The sequence below is a fragment of the Lynx rufus genome, unplaced genomic scaffold (assembly GCF_022079265.1).
Source record: "Lynx rufus isolate CCGP_SWC_20201006 ecotype Redwood Valley unplaced genomic scaffold, mLynRuf1.p SCAF_3, whole genome shotgun sequence".
Taxonomy (NCBI): domain Eukaryota; kingdom Metazoa; phylum Chordata; class Mammalia; order Carnivora; family Felidae; genus Lynx; species Lynx rufus.
Genome location: NW_025814845.1, coordinates 167,277,632 through 167,293,531, shown reverse-complemented (window position 1 = coordinate 167,293,531; position 15,900 = coordinate 167,277,632). Strand labels below are relative to the sequence as shown.

At 40.2% G+C, this 15,900-nt stretch overlaps 1 protein-coding gene across 3 annotated transcripts in view; it reads right to left on the bottom strand.

The window, feature by feature from the left end:
• Positions 1-15,900, bottom strand: part of PPP3CC (protein phosphatase 3 catalytic subunit gamma) — a 108,025-nt gene that overhangs the window by 431 nt on the left and 91,694 nt on the right. Inside the window, exons 13-15 of one of the 3 annotated variants that reach the window (XM_047092182.1) lie at positions 10,167-10,196; positions 8,608-8,811; positions 3,102-8,183 (exon numbers count right to left, since the gene is read on the bottom strand). In XM_047092182.1, the coding sequence (XP_046948138.1) occupies positions 8,173-8,183; positions 8,608-8,811; positions 10,167-10,196 (245 nt within the window). In that variant the 3' untranslated portion in view covers positions 3,102-8,172. Of the gene's footprint in view, positions 1-3,101; positions 8,184-8,308; positions 8,812-10,166; positions 10,197-15,900 lie in introns of those variants that run through there. The other 2 variants (XM_047092180.1, XM_047092181.1) reach the window with 2 other exon arrangements.

Below are 15,900 nucleotides of genomic sequence, written 5' to 3'. Positions count from 1 at the left end.
TGGGCTTATCACCTCTCTCAGATCAGAACCTGCTCTGCCCTTGATCCAGTGGAAATTTCTCTCCTTCTGAGCCTTAGGCCATGTGCCTAGACCAAAGAGGAGCTAGAATAGGATCCCTGCAGGTTCCCTGGTGGCCATCCAGCCTCATGGCAAGGAGGATGAGAGATTGGTGGGAGCATAGAGCATAAGGAACCTTGACTGATTCCTCCTTTCCTGCCCACATTTAGGGACAAGAATCCCTCCTAGAAAAAGTGGAAGATTAAGGGTTGGGGGGGGGGGGAGCGGGAAGTAGCAAAGTCCAAAGATTTAGCCAAGAAACAGGTATCTGATTTCTGGACTCTTCCCTCCACCCTCAGTTCTACTTGCTGCTGGCTCAACCCCACAGACAGCTGGCATGCTTTAGGGAGAGGCTAAGGATAGAGAAGGCTGTCCCAGGTGACAGGCTGTTGTCAACAACAAAAAAATTCTTTTCATCCCAATACACTGTCTCCTCTGGTGACTCCCTTATCTAACAGGGACCTCCCTCCCTGTGACTCTTCCCAGTCTCTGGCACTGCCTTCTGTCAGGGGGCTGCCTCTGACTTCTCAGAGTCACCTGAGCCACAGTAAACACAGTTACATAACTACTCTGTTTTTCCTAGCTATCTGATCCTGGTCGGGAGTATGCCCCACCCCCACCTGATCCTCCAGCCTGCCACCTTTTGTTCTGTGAATTATCCCATGACACTCATGTCAACAGAGATCTGTCCATGCCCACCACCCTGATTAGCCAAGAGACTCCCAATAGATCTGGCTCTTCACATGCAGCCTCAGGAGAAGAAGGTGGCTCTTCATACAGAAATATGGGTCACTCTGAAAACCAACCTGTGTCACCAAGAGGGAGGATGAGTGGAAAGAGCCCTTAAGTCGCTTTTTATTGTAAGTAAGTGAGCAGAGAGTTCAGTTTTAGTTCTCAAGTGAGGAAAAAGAAGCCAGGGATCCCAGAAGACATACACCTGAAGTCCCGTTTCTTGAGGAGTTTCCTTATCTAGTACTGGGAGTCTGGCATTTGAATGTGGCACTCAGATCCACCCTTGAGCAGCTAAGTGGCTTCCTGGCCCGGTGCCTCAGTCCTTCCACATTAGGCAAAGGAAGGGCATCTGCTATTCCTTCTCTTCTCCTCCACACGGATAAACTTTAGTATATTCTTTGGTTAGGCTTTGAGCAAATTTATTTGTACTCTCAGAAGAGTGTTCTCTTCCTGCCAGGGGAACAAAGCCAGCAGACCAGAGCGGAGTGAAAAAATACCCACCACAGGTCAAATATGGTCAGTGCTGGGGCCCGGCGGCTGGGGCAAGTGAGTGGACCTTCACGGGGATGGAGGCGGCGGCTTCCAGGCCTGCCTTGCACAGATCTCCCCCTAGCACACACAGGACGGAACAGGCGACACCTATTCAGGGTCCTCTGAGTCAGTCCCATTCCAGCCCGAAGGCTGTGAGAGAACTCAGCCCTTTGTCCAACTGTCTAGTCTATATTCAAGGAAGCCTTTACACTGACATCACATCAGAGACTGTTCTCTCTCCCTCCTTTTATAGATGAGTGAACAAGTGTCACGTGCAGATGTGGTGCCTTTGAGAAGAGCTGAGCTGGAGGGACCTCTTTTAGTTCTCAGGAAAGAAAGAGCGAGCAAATGGCTGTCAGCTCTTTAGAAAGCAGGTTTTATAAGGGATGGATAAATAAATGATGACCTCAGAGGGAAAACCCAGCCAAGTTAACTCAGCCACAAAGAAGGGCACACAGACCAGGAGCTGGAAAAGTAGGTCTGCATCAACCTTCTCTCCTAGTGCAGGTAAACTGAGATGAGGAAGACAAGACGGTTGATATGTTGATCAGAGCACAACTTTATGGTGTCCACTGGCCTTCAAAGTAGGACTTTGTCTTCCCACTCTTTGATTCTATGATGAACCTTCCCCTGAACTGCACCAACATTAAAAAGCCTAATTTCCCACTGTTATGAATCTACTAGATCAACATTAGTTTCTTCCTAAAACCTGCAAGTCACGATAGAAAAACCAGAAAGACCATGTAATTACATAAAGCAGGCAGCCAAGTAGGGGTTGAGTCTCCATGTAGTGGGAGGTAAACATGAGTTTGCATTTTAGCTCTTAATTTCCAGTATTTTAAATAATTTTTTTCACAACTCTGGAAATAAGGGCAAACACTGCCTCATTTTACTCAACGTTTAGCTGCGGTATAAGGACATTGCTAAGTCAGGATGCTATTGGGGAATAACGAAGATCCCAAAATGCATACCCAAGTTATTAGAAATCTGGGCTTGTTTTTAGGCCTGTCAACTGCACTGTGGCCCTTGATGTGGCCGTACTTTTGGTAAAACTGCGTTACTTAGGCCTGGCAGGGCCTCGATTTAGACTTTCTGCCTCTACTGCCAGAACTGATAAAACTCCTTCAGATACGTTTTCCTCTGCAAGGGCCCTGGGTGCTTGCCCTACCCTCAATCCTCCATTTATTTTCCCTTCTGAGTCCATAGCACCTCAGGGTAGTTCTACTTTCAAAGGAATCAAAAGGCTGGTCTTACACTTCCTTTTCTTGTTAGTTCAGCTCCACATTCAACGCCTCTCTGGCTCCTTTGACTTTTCCCAAGATGGAACTCATGCCTGTTATTATTAGGATCATATGCAGAGTTATTAAATTACTACAATAAAAAGTATTTTTAATATCTTTTGTAAAGACTACACATTTTCTGGGATGTCTTTCTTCCTTTTCTACAAGTAGTGGCCTCTGCCAGAGAAGCAACAGAAGGAGCTGGAACTTGAATTAGTGGTGGGCAGAGTGCTGGGAAGGAGGCTGGGGCAAGGCAGTGGATTCTGAGTGGGAGAGCACCCTGCAGCCACCAAAGCCTGTCTAAAACTAAAGGAAGGGCTGAAGAGGGTGAAGGAAAGAGGTCTTTTTTTTTATTGTGATGAGATTCCTTTATCAGAGACCAGACCAGACATCAAACACCAGGCCTTCCCTTGACTTCTGGAATTATTTAATGGATAAGAGCCAAATATAAGTGCCTCTAACAGGAAATAAAGGAAATAAAGACACAGGAAGCCAATAAAGTTATCATTTAATTTTAACAGTGCTTTTTTTTTTTAAAGATGACTTCCAATTTACAATAAAATTTGAACAAATTAATTTCTTGATCACAAAAAAGACTTGTTCACTTCTGCCAATAAATAACATTTTCACCATTTTCTTAAACATAACTGAAAGCAAGAAAAAGCAAGTAATCTCTCAGCACAAGCACATAATCTATCATTCAGAAGAGCCTTTAAAAAAATGACCATCACCAGCTACTCTTATGTCTGACCACCTCAGGAAGCGAAACCAGGATCCTTTCTTAGGAAATGCCTGCTGACATTTCTATTAGGAAAAAACAATATTGGTCACAGTGCACTGAGAAAGGAAAAGGTGCTCATGATGGCATCTTCAAAAAGGTTCTCTGACAGACCAAAAAATGTGTCTTTACTGCCGCAAATCAAAATCTGTGGTAGGCCTCCTTATTACATGCACTTCCACTTTAACATGCAAAACAAAACACAACAAGTTATTTGGAGATAGCTACGTCAAGGAAGTGAAGGGAATCTGGGCAAGAACTTACAGGAAGGCAATGTGCATGGCCCTACTTTAGAGCTGCTCGGAGGGATAGTCCACATCCATGTCCTTGCTTCTTGATCTTAAGCCACCTTGACTTGTCATGAGGGTGTAGAAGAGGAGAACATGCATAACCCTGTCTCAGACAAAGGTGTTATTTAGCCAGTCTGGCCGAGGTTGCTGGGGCGTGAGGCCAAGGCCTCCCAGGAGGGAATATCCTCTCCAGTATCACCTTTACCTTTGTGACTGCATAGATGAAGGCAGCTAACCCTGGCCCCATTCACTCTGGCTGGCTAGACATAGGCAGGGCAGGTCACAAGTCTCAGAGTAACACAGGTTACCTCTTTCACACCCTGTCAATGGCACAAAGCTTTACTGTTAACGCAGTTCTCTGTACAACTCAAGAATAACAACCCTGTTTTTCAACTACACAGCTTTCTTCCCCTACATACACATCTGCTCTCTCTTCAGGCTTTCCTATGAGCATTTGATCACAGCAGTGCCGAAGAGGGGCTGTGGCAACACTGCTTTGGAACTACCCTCCAGCTCATCCAGACCCTCCTCCAGCTCTTGCTGGGGGCCCCCAGGCTGCCCTTTACTCCCTCTTATAGCAGACTTCAGGAAAGCTGTGGACCAGGTGCCAGACAAGGTGGTATCTATCCATCATTATAACCACAAATGATTTAGGAAATTGGAGCCTCATGCCCACAACTGGGGCTTTGGGTTCACCTTTCCCCTGAAATCATTTCTGCCTACATATGAAAAACTGAATAATGCTCTGAAAAAAAACTTGGGTTCCACTGTTACTATAACAACTATAATAAATAGTGGGGATTCTAGAATGATATCTTAACAAGTCTTTATGGGTTCAGGAATACTTTTCAATAGAAAAACTGGAGGAAAAAAACTGGTAATACAAAGAAAAACTATAAATTAGTCAACCTGGGGCAAGCTCTTCCTAATTATTTTAACTTAAACGGTTAATTCTCAAGAACTTCAATTTTATATTTATAGATAAAGCATGGTCAAAAATTCTGGAGATCAGCTACAATATGTACATAAAACAAAGGAGGGTGGAGGGAAGTGATTTTAGCCTTGCTCCTTCAGAGAGGCTGGAGAAGACCCGCGAGTAATGACCATGAGCAGTAAGCCCAGCTGTGTGTCATGTAAGCATGGTTTGTAATGTTCTTACAAAGGGCAGCTGCTTCAAACTTTGTTTTAAAATTACTTAGAAGAGCATCTGTGAGACAATGACAAGGCTGAAAGGGCCCCAAAGTTACCTAATTTTAAAAACTCCCACCCTTGCTCCTTAATAATATTAAATAATAATATTCTGTTGACAAAACAAATAAAAGGATTTTTCTTTTCCTATTTTGAACAGTATCAGGAAGTCATACCTAAGTTATTAGGATAAGAAATCAACTCTTTGTTATTGACAGGAACTTGTTTCATTGAACCGCAACTGTTGTGTAGAAACAGAAAAGGCAATATAAATGTAGATAAAATTTACCAATGTTCCTGGAGGGCCTGATTTTCTATCTCTAGGCAAGAAGCCAGATCAAGCCCATCAGAGAGTGACAAGCAATTTTCACTCTGCTGGTCAATATCTAGTCACAAAAGGCCAGCAGACCAGCAATGTCAGACCCATAACCACGTGTTTGCCTTGAGGTTTTAAAAGAAACTGAGGCGGCGTTTTAGTATTCCATTAAACACACACACACCCCTTGGCTTATGGGGGGGGGGGCGGTTTGCTCTTAAATATTCAGAACACAGAGATTTAAAAAGGATGTATGTTCTAAACTTGTGTTAGATGAGTTTTTAAATTTTTATTTAAAAAAAACGGTCACCTGATCGATTTGAAATTTCATATGATGCAGACGTAAACACAAATGGAAAAACTGGTCCTTGGGAAGTGTCATTTTTAAAATGATATTTCAGTAAAGTATATAAAAGAGTCCTCCAACATGTCTAGGGAACTGATGTAAGAAGTGTTGTTTTTTTCCCCCAGATAAAAGAAATTGAAGAAAATAAGGTCCCTAAGGACCTTAAAAGTAAAAGAGGACAAGAGAAAAGTATTTTTAGTATCTTTAGAACCCGCAGGGGTATGATTTACTATAATAGAAGAGGCTTTGAAAATGGGAATACTGCAGAGCTCTGACAGCAGTGAAAATGTTTGTTTGAAATGATGGCCTTAGGCAAACCCAGAACAGGCAGCCAGCCATCTTGGGAGCTACTGTTTAGATGAAAACATTCGAAATTATGTTAAAACCCTCCAACGAAGTCTAAAGTGAAGAACAAGTCCTGTTACCACAATATATATATCCATATATATATATACTTCCCCAAGGCGCATGCCTTCTAAACCATCTTGAGTCACAGGTGTAAATACATATAAAGTATAGACTGACAGTCTCACTTTCAGAAGCTGTGTGTATTACACAGAGACACGTTTACCACACAACTTTCTCAACTGCTGAAACACACACCCCAGCTTTCTACAGAACATAAGAAATACCTTTAACTTTAGAATTCAACAAAATTTGAATTTTCAAACCTAACTTCCTTGTTGCTTTATTTTCAACTCACTCTGATTTTCTTGAATCATGACTTCTTTCCCCTCTGGCTGATCCCTCAACAGCTCCCAGGGTACCTGTAAAATACATCCTCCCCCCCGCCCCATCTTTTTTTTTTTTTCTTTTAAGTATAGTCGATACCGTTACATCTCAGGTGTACAACTCAGTGATTTGTCAAGTTGATACATTATATTTACCACAACTGTAGCTACCATGTGTCCTGTCACATCGTTATTATAGTATCACTGATGGTATTCTTTATGCTGTGCCTTCTATTCTCATGATTTACTCATTCTATAACTGGAGGCCTGTATCTCCCCCTCACCCATTTTGCACCCCCTCCCCTGCCGTGCCCTCTGGCAACCCTCAGTTTGTTCTCTGTATGTATAGGTCTTTTGCCATCCTCTATCAAGGAAACTTGCTTTACTGTAAAGCTTGTTTTTGAGAAGATAATGAAGACATTTCTAAATAATCATCCTTTTTACTAGTACAGTATCTTTTGCTTGTAAGGATTTGTAGTAACTATTTCACTACTTACTTGCTGACTGAAGCCCTTAAGAGTGGTTTCTACCTGTGGATTATATATGTATAACAATAGCCTCAGCTAGAAGAAAAGGAGAAAGGGGTAAGGGATTCCCATCCATCAACTGTCATGTGGACTGACCTTCTTATTAGGTGAGATTTCCAAAACAGTGTCCCTTCTAGAGTGGGACTCGGGGAGGGAGGAGTACGAGGCTATGCAGATGATGAATTCCCTCTTTGGTAAAGGAAACTATTCAAGACTTTGTCTCCCTCCTTTCACAGGTTTTACTCACAACCTAGTAAGAGGTCTTTTATCTCCTTCCCCCATATCCTTCCTATCTTTTTTTTATTAACAGAGTAATCCATGCCACCAGATCCCAAACCCCAACATGCTTTCTCTCTCATAAACTGGGAACTGTTATTAGCAAAAGGTATAGGGAAACATAGATACATGGGCTAAATCCTCATTCTTCTAGTGAAATTGTGGGTTTTTCTTTGAAAAAGGTTTCTGGTGTCCTTTAAGCTTACAACATCAAGTACTACTGTCTGAGATGCTTGCTTCAATGCTGGACTCCTACATGCCAAATGATATTAAGAGCTGTGTAAATATGCACTTTGGTGTAGTATTGCCCAGACACGGACATTCACTGCAAAGCTGACAAATGAGCATTACAACATGGTACCTGTCACCAGGCTAAACCAAAAATGGGAGCCCAAGGATCACCAAAATTTCTTTCACTCACTGGTTGTTGAGAAGACTATTCAAACACTGTATCTGAACACTTGTTTCTGTTGATGGAGATTGACATACAGTTCAACCTAATGAGTGTGTAAGGTGGAGAAACATCCCAGTAACCGATACAGAAAATAGGAAATCCTCACTTGTCCAATGTCCTTTAGCAAGACTCCCAATTCATAAGGGGATCATTCTACCCTAGTCAGTTTCCTTTACCCCAGGTGGTTTTTAAAATGCTGACACAGGAATATAAGGACAATGGGGAGAACAGACGCAATAGCTGATACAATCGCACAGAAGGACACAAATACCTCTTATTTTTGAAAATTCTACGGAGGACATTTATAAAATATTTAGAAATGTAGCTTCCTTTGCAGTTGGGTAAATTGCCTGGGCTTCAGAAATGAAAGCAAAAGGATTTGGGATAAGAAACCTCCAAAATTCTAAGGGAAGTTTAAACCAACCATGCCCATGGTTGGAAGAACAGGTTTTGAATAATTCTAAGAAAATCTCTCATTGCTTTTTATTTTGTCTTACTAGAACATATTAAAAGGAATTGAGAGTCCAGAAGAAAGTAGGTTATATGGAAAACATTCTCCTTGGCCCTCAAAATCACTGGGTTTGGGTTATTCACTGAGAAGTTTGACTATAATCAAGTTTTCCATAAGAAGAGTAGTTTTAGCCAGTGAAATCCAAGCCATCTTCTTCAACAGTACCCTGTAGAAAGGGAAAAGAAAAAAACCCTCTTATGTTTGAAAAACTATTATTAGTCTGAAATGAAAGCTATCACCTTCCAAAAGAACAGGAGAAAAGGCTGGCTAGTTCAAGTCAGAAGCCCAGTGTGGAGGTTTCCAAGGCCCTTTTATTAGGGGAAGGTCCCCTGTGTAGCACAAGACTTCACATATGTATCAGACAATCAGATCAGTTCCTAAAAATTAGGAAGAAAAGGGAAAAACAAAACAGATGCACTTTTTATATATATTAAACATAAATTAAAAACAATTTATAAAATGGTCACCTTTCTTACAGCATAAATGCTAAGTGTATATGAATGCACCTCCAGGTTTAAGTTGTTGAAGTTGTTTTTGTTTTGTTTTCCAATAATAAATAAATAAAATTTGTTCTTAAGTTTTCGATCCACCTGTGCCACAGCAGGGCTCTGTGTCATTGTTGGCTCGTCTCCCCCTGTCGCTCCTGTGCGCAGCGCTGGGCTGTGCCGGCAGTCTCACTGGCCCGTCAGGGTACTGGCTGTCTTTTCGGGGTGGCATCCGTTCGTTAATTCGGTCCAGTCCTCGGGCTTCTTCAAAACTCCGGATCCTGTGCTGAAGCGAAAACCCTCTGATGGCTACAGGAAAACAGGAAAGGGAGGAGCTCAGTTAGACAGCAAAGCAACAAGCTTAAAGCATGCTAGCACACAGCAACCTCCTAGAGAGTACCATACAGGGTTGGAGCAGACGTCTGGTGAAGGTAAATAGGCAATATTTGATCTGAATCAGACTTGTCTGAAGCTACTGCTTCCTTAAGGTTCAGAGGGCAGCTGACACTGTGGAAGTACTTTTCACAGAAGCTCTATGTAATTAATCATGGCAGAAGCATGCCTGACAAATGGCTAAGAGGTTCGTTCCCAACCGTAACACATTTGAGAGTTTCTTATGGGCCTAAAACATGCTGAGTGTCAGAAAAAAAGGCAATGCTAGAATAACAGAACAAGTTAAACAGAGTAGTTAACTTTAGCACAAACACCATATTGGCCACAAAAAAAGTACCAATAAGAGCTCATCTTTTTGTTTAGAAGGACAGCTTTTTGTCTTGCACAACCAGGAGCTGAATGTAAGTTAAAAGCCATCTGAAAAAGAGCTTCTGGAGATCTTTCTAATTGAATTTTTGTATCACCAAGGGAAGGCCTTCCCATTTTCAATCACCTTACTTAACAGAACAATTAAATTTATAACACATGTTTATCAATTTCAATGATTTTCACCATCAGATTCATAGATGATTTGTTACTTGAAACTTGTTTTCTTAGAAACAAAGATAATTTAGCCTGACTGCCTTAGTGCAACCTCAAAAATGAATTAAACTAAATCCCTGTCTACTTTTGACTCTGTTCTTGATGTCCTTTAGAATCATTAGAAAAAGAAGCTGACCTGTTTGAGTCTCTAGTAATCAAATAGAAATCACTTCTACAAGGAGGGGCTACTGGATTAAACCACTTGATCCCTCATGACCACTTGCTTAAGCTTCAGCCATCGCATTAAAATTGATGGAGCCCAAGGGCACCTGGGTGGCTCAGTTGGTTAAGTGTCTGACTCTTGATTTCAGCTCAGGTCGTGATCTCAAGGTTCATGAGATCGAGCCCTGTATCAGGCTCTGTGCTGTCCGTGCAGAGCTTACTTGGAATTCTCTCTCTCCTCTTTCTCTGCCCCTTCCCACCTCTCTCAAAAATAAACATTTTACAAAAATAAAAAACAAAAACTGATAGAGCCCAGAGAGGACTTCAGCTGTGGAGAAAGTCATTTAAATTAACACCAATACAGGACACAGAGGAAACACTTTATGAGCATGCCTAGAAATACTTAATTCTTTTCTCACTGTTACAGTTCTGGCGATGCAATAATTGAAGATTTCAAATGTTGACACAGCTCTTTAAAACTAGTAGACAGACACATGATCACATCTAACACAGGAATATGGCCATACCTTCCCGGGCCTCTACCGCTTCTACTGTGGCTGTAAGAGGCAGGAGCAGTGGCATGCAAAAATGAAGACAGAAAAAGAGTGAGTAAACCAACAGCATTGCTGCCAGCACAGACATCCCAGGCTCCCACCTCAGCCTATTCCCATTCATAACAAAAGTCAACTAGAGAAGCGAGGATTGCTGCGAGAAACTAAATTGCGGGGAAATGTGAGGCGGGGAGAGGGTCTATTATTTTTAACATTTCAGGGGGCATGGGAACCTTTTAAACTAATGGCATCCATAGCTAAGACAATGGGTCAGTCAAGCTGACTACAAACAACAAAGAGTTATGTTGCTTTCCTTATTTTAAATAGCCAACTGCTAATTTACGTCTTGACATTCACGTATCAAAATAGCTTGAATCAAATAATTTAACATTACAACTGTTCTTTAGTTTCTAACAGCTCAGATGGTATTAAATGAGCTGTTGCTGGGACCTATTCAAAACAGTTATTTAAAACTACTCCCTGCTCTTAAGTAATTTATGTGGGGTCCAACTGTCCTTTTTAATTACTTAATAAAAAAATGAATGGCCTTTGAATAACAGACTAGCATTTGGAAGGGAAAGGAACGTGGGTTATAAGTGAGCGATTATTTCTTGTCCCAGGGGTGGAGTACTAAGCTGGCAAAGGCATAAAACTACTCAATCCTGGATACAAATTCACCTGCCATCTGGGATTAGAGATACAGCAGAAGCTGACATTTCCAACCCATACAGCTTCCATTTACTGTGCAGGAGGACAGGCCAATTATTAAGGCCTTCTCCTTCGGTGATGGAAAAGGAAGCAATTTAAAGATTAGTGCCAACAGGTAAGTTTCCTAGTATCATCTTTTTAAAACAGTAAAAACTCGAATATATGAAAAGGTCACAGGTTGTAGCAAGAAAGATCCTACTAGAAGAACCCTCTCAGTTCCTCCAGTACCAATTTTTAAAAAGAAGTCAGGAAAGAATAATGAACAGTAACAGTTTGCTGTCCTGAAGTTTTATGTGTCAATAAGAGAGGAGAAACTGGAAGAACTGACAGTTAACTTCCTATCACAATGTGAAAAATGGAAACTTGGAATCAATTTATCAAGTGCTTAAATATGTCAGCCATTTGTAGGCCTGTGGTAAAGCAATGTCACACCCTCCCTAATCTCCTCAAATAGAATAAACTTTCACAAGAAAACGATAGTGCCTTCAAACAGTATATCACTGGTGCTATTACAAAGCTGACGAACAAAGTGCAGCCTGAAACTGTATACAGATTGTTGTTCTAATTGGAGTTTAAAAGCTATGTGGTAAAATATGTACTAGTATTGCACTCTTTTGGGTCCTCCTAGAACTGCTTTTTGCATTGGGTATTTAGATACCAGCCTGCATTAAAGGACATTATAAGAAATAGTCCCATAAAACTGAGAAACTGGTTTATTTTATTTATTCATATTTATATATATTTTTCTTATTTTATTATATTTATTGAAATTTTATTTCTTTGTTGAAATATCTTTCTCTACTGAAATATAATTCATACACCATAAAATTCACTTGCTTAAAGTGTACAATTTGATATAGAGTTGTACAACCAACAGGACAGTCTGTGGTCAGAACATTTTCATCACCCCGAAAAGAAACCTATTTACCTCCCACCTCCCTTCCCCTGATCCTAGAGTCAACCAATAATCTACTTTCTGCCTCTACAGATTTGCCTGTTCTGGACATTTCATATAAACGGAATCACACAATATGTGACTTTAGTGACTGGCTTCTTTCATTCAGTCTAATATTTTTAAGGTTTATTTATGTTGAAACCTGCATCAGTATTTCATTCCTTTTTATGACTGAATAGTATTCTATTCTGTGACTATCCACCTCATCAGGTGATGGGCATCTGGGCTGTTTCCGCTTATTGGCTCTAATGAAAAATGCTGCTTTGGGGCACCTGGGTGGCTCAGTCAGTTGAGCATCTGACTTTGGCTCAGGTCACGATCTCATGGTTCATGAGTTCAAGCCCCACATAGGGCTCACTGCTGTCAGTGCGGAGCCTGCTTTGGATTCTGTGTCCCCCTCTCTCTGCCTTTCCCCCGCTTGTACTCTCTCCCAAAAATAAATAAAACATTTTAAAATTAAAAAAAAGAAAAAAATGCTGCTATGAACATTTGTGTACAAGTCTTTGTGTGACTATGTTTTCATTTCTCTGAGGTATTTAACTACAAGTGAAACGGCTGCTCATAAGGTCAACTGTATGTTTAATCATCCAAAGAACTCCCAGATTGGTTTCCAAAGTACCACATCATTTCACATTTCCACCAGCAGCATATGAGGGTCCCAATTTGTCCACATCCTCACCAACACTTGTTATTATTCTACTGGGTGTAGTGGCATCTAATTGTGGTTTTGATTTGTATTTCCTTAATGTCTAATGATGTTGAACAACTTTTCACATGCTTATTGGCCATTTGTATGTCTTTGGAAAAATGTCTACTCAACTTTTTTACCCATTTTTTAATTAAGTTGTCTTTTTTTTTTTTTTTAGGGTTAATCCTCTCTTTTTTTTAAATTTTATTGTTTTAAATTTACATCCAAATTAGTTAGCATATAGTGCAACGATTTCAGGAGTAGATTCCTTAATGCCCCTTACCCATTTAGCCCACCCCCCGCCCACAACCCCCCAGTAACCCTCTGTTTGTTCTCCATATTTATGAGTCTCTTCTGTTTTGTCCCCCTCCCTGTTTTTATATTATTTTTGTTTCCCTTCCCTTATGTTCATCTGTTTCGTCTCTTAAAGTCCTCATATGAATGAAGTCATATGGTATTTGTCTTTCTCTGACTAATTTCGCTTAGCATAATACCCTCCAGTTCCATCCACGTAGTTGCAAATGGCAAGATTTCCTTCTTTTTGATTGCCGAGTAATACTCCATTGTATATATACGCCACATCTTCTTTATCCATTCATCCATCGATGGACATTTGGGCTTTTTCTATACTTTGGCTATTGTTGATAGTGCTGCTATAAACATGGGGGTGCATGTGTCCCTTTGAAACAGCACGCCTGTATCCCTTGGATAAATACCTAGTAGTGAATTGTTGGGTCATAGGGTAGTTCTATTTTTAGTTTTTTGAGGAACTTCCATACTGTTTTCCAGAATGGCTGCACCAGCTTGCATTCCCACCAACAATGCCAAAGAGATCCTCTTTCTCTGAATCCTCGCCAACATCTGTTGTTGCCTGAGTTGTCTTTTTATTATTCAATTATAAGAGTTCTTTAAATTCTTTAGATACCAGTCCCTTATCAAATGCATGATTGTTAATATTGTCACTCATTCTATGGCTTGTCTTTTTACTTTCTTGATGATGATGGCTCAGTTTGCAGCACAAATGTTAATTCTGATGCAGTCCAATTTATACCTAATCTGTTTTTTTATTTTATGGTCTTTGTGAATCTGTTCAGTTCTTGGCACTCCTCTTTATTTTGGTATTAGGAAGCTTGTAGTAAAAGTTGTGGCTATTGGCTTGTTTTGTTTTGTTTTCCTTTGTGCTCCAAATTCCCAGCTTCTTTACTTTACTTCCCTGTATTATGTGTGTACTGTAACTTACTCAATTCCCTCGTGGAACAAGGTAAGATGTAAGTGAATGCATGCTATAAGGCCATATGGGATATTGTTGGTTGAAAGGTCTCCAAGTAAAGTTACAGGAACAATAGGGTAGAGGAGAGCGGAGAATGGGTGATGGGCACTGAGAAGGGCACTTGTTGGGATGAGCACTGAGTGTTGGATGCAAGCGATGAATCATGGGAATCTACCCTTAAAACCAGGAGCACACTGTACACACTGCATGTTAGCCAACTTGACAATAAATTATATTAAAAAATAAAATTAAATCACGTAAATAATTTTTTAAAAAGTTACAAGAACAATAAAAGGTCTTTTTTAGCTAATGTTCCAGTTTGCCAATGAACCTACAGAACTGAGACTCTGATGGGAAAATGACAAAATAAGCTCAGTTCCTGTCAATCAGTGAGAGAGATAAGGAAGTCTAAAAAGCTGGCTCCACCTTCAGTTCTGTTCTTACACATTCCTGAAGATGTCTATCAATGAAAAACCTTATGTGATTAAAACACTAATATTCCAATTAGGAATGAAGAAAACAATATACTTGGGACTGAGAACAGAAGGCAGATCAAAGATTATAAACAAACAAATCTCCAAACAACACATCTATAAAATTTTCTTCATTATTCATCTCTGATTTGCTCTTTCAAGGTCCAGATTAAAACAACAACTTTGTGGATCAGCAAGTTTCCAAAACTTTTCAAGAAAGGCTGTAGAAGACACTCCCTTCTTCTTCACCCATGGTGTTTCCAACTAATTCCAACCTACCAAAACTGCTCTCAGAGTAGCTCACATGACTAATTACCAAAGTAACAGTGGGAAGTATTGCCTCACAAGAAACTGCACATTTATTTGAGAGAAAAAATTCAATCTAAAATAGTTCACTGATCCTTTTTATGAAACTAAACAAATTAAGAAAATTAGTTATATACTTCCAAGGAGAAAATGTTTATTTCCTCCTTCTAAATAGCTGAACTCTAACATTCCAGTATTTAATTTGAAAGAGAAGGAGAAAATCAATCCTATAAAAAGAAAGGGGAAAAAGGGGCTTGTTCCTAGTAATCAACATCAATGGACTTTCCACAAAATGGAAAGGATTCCTGTAAGTAATGGGATGACAAGAAAAAAAAAAAAAACTTAAATAGAAACAATTCAATAAAATAAGGGGGCAAAAAGCAGTGAAACTCTAAGTTGCTAATGCTTCGACTCCAGTTTTTGTGCCTAGAATTAATTGTCTTGCTTGACCAGATCTATGTCTATTCTGACAAATATCGATCTTTTCATTCCAGGGTTCCATAAAGCCCTCTCCTTACAAGCCAGCACCCACACACTTTTTAGAACAGACACTCTATTTGGATAGGTGACATGGCAATGGAGTAGAACATGGCTTGTAGGTAGAGGCAAACTCCCTCTCTGAGACATTCTAACACCCAAAATTAAGGTATAAAATATACATTAGGTGAGGCATATCATGTGCACGAATCTGAAGTGCACAGTTCTATACGTTTTTATGTATGAATACACTTGTGTAACTACTACCCAGAGAGTGATACAGAACACCCCCACTACTCCAGAAGTCCCTTCTGCTCCTTCGGGGTCAATTAGTCTCCCACCAGAGGAAGTGCCATTCTATTCCGACTTCTATTACCATTTGGCTAGTTTGCCTATTCTTGAACATTCTGTAAACCAGACAGTCTGTGCCATTTTGTGCCTAGCTTTTTGAGTTTACCATAATGTCTGTGAGTTTCAACCCTGTTTTTGCATGGATTCGTAATGTGATTTTTCATTGCTGTGTAGTATTCCATTGTATAAATAGAACACATTTATCTATTCTACTATTGCTGAACATTTGGGTTGTTTCCCGTTTGGGGTTATTATGAATAAAGCCACAGTGAACATTCTTATGCCTATCCTTTGGAGGACATACGCGCTGATTCTCTTCAATATATACCAGGTCTTATTGCTGGGTTGCAGGGTAAGACATGTTTTTGCTTTACTGCCCAACAGTTTTCCAAAGTGGCTGAACCAATTTCCAAGTACACCAACAATGTATCTAGTTCTCTTGTCCATAAATTCACCAACACTTGGTGTTATTAGACTTTTAA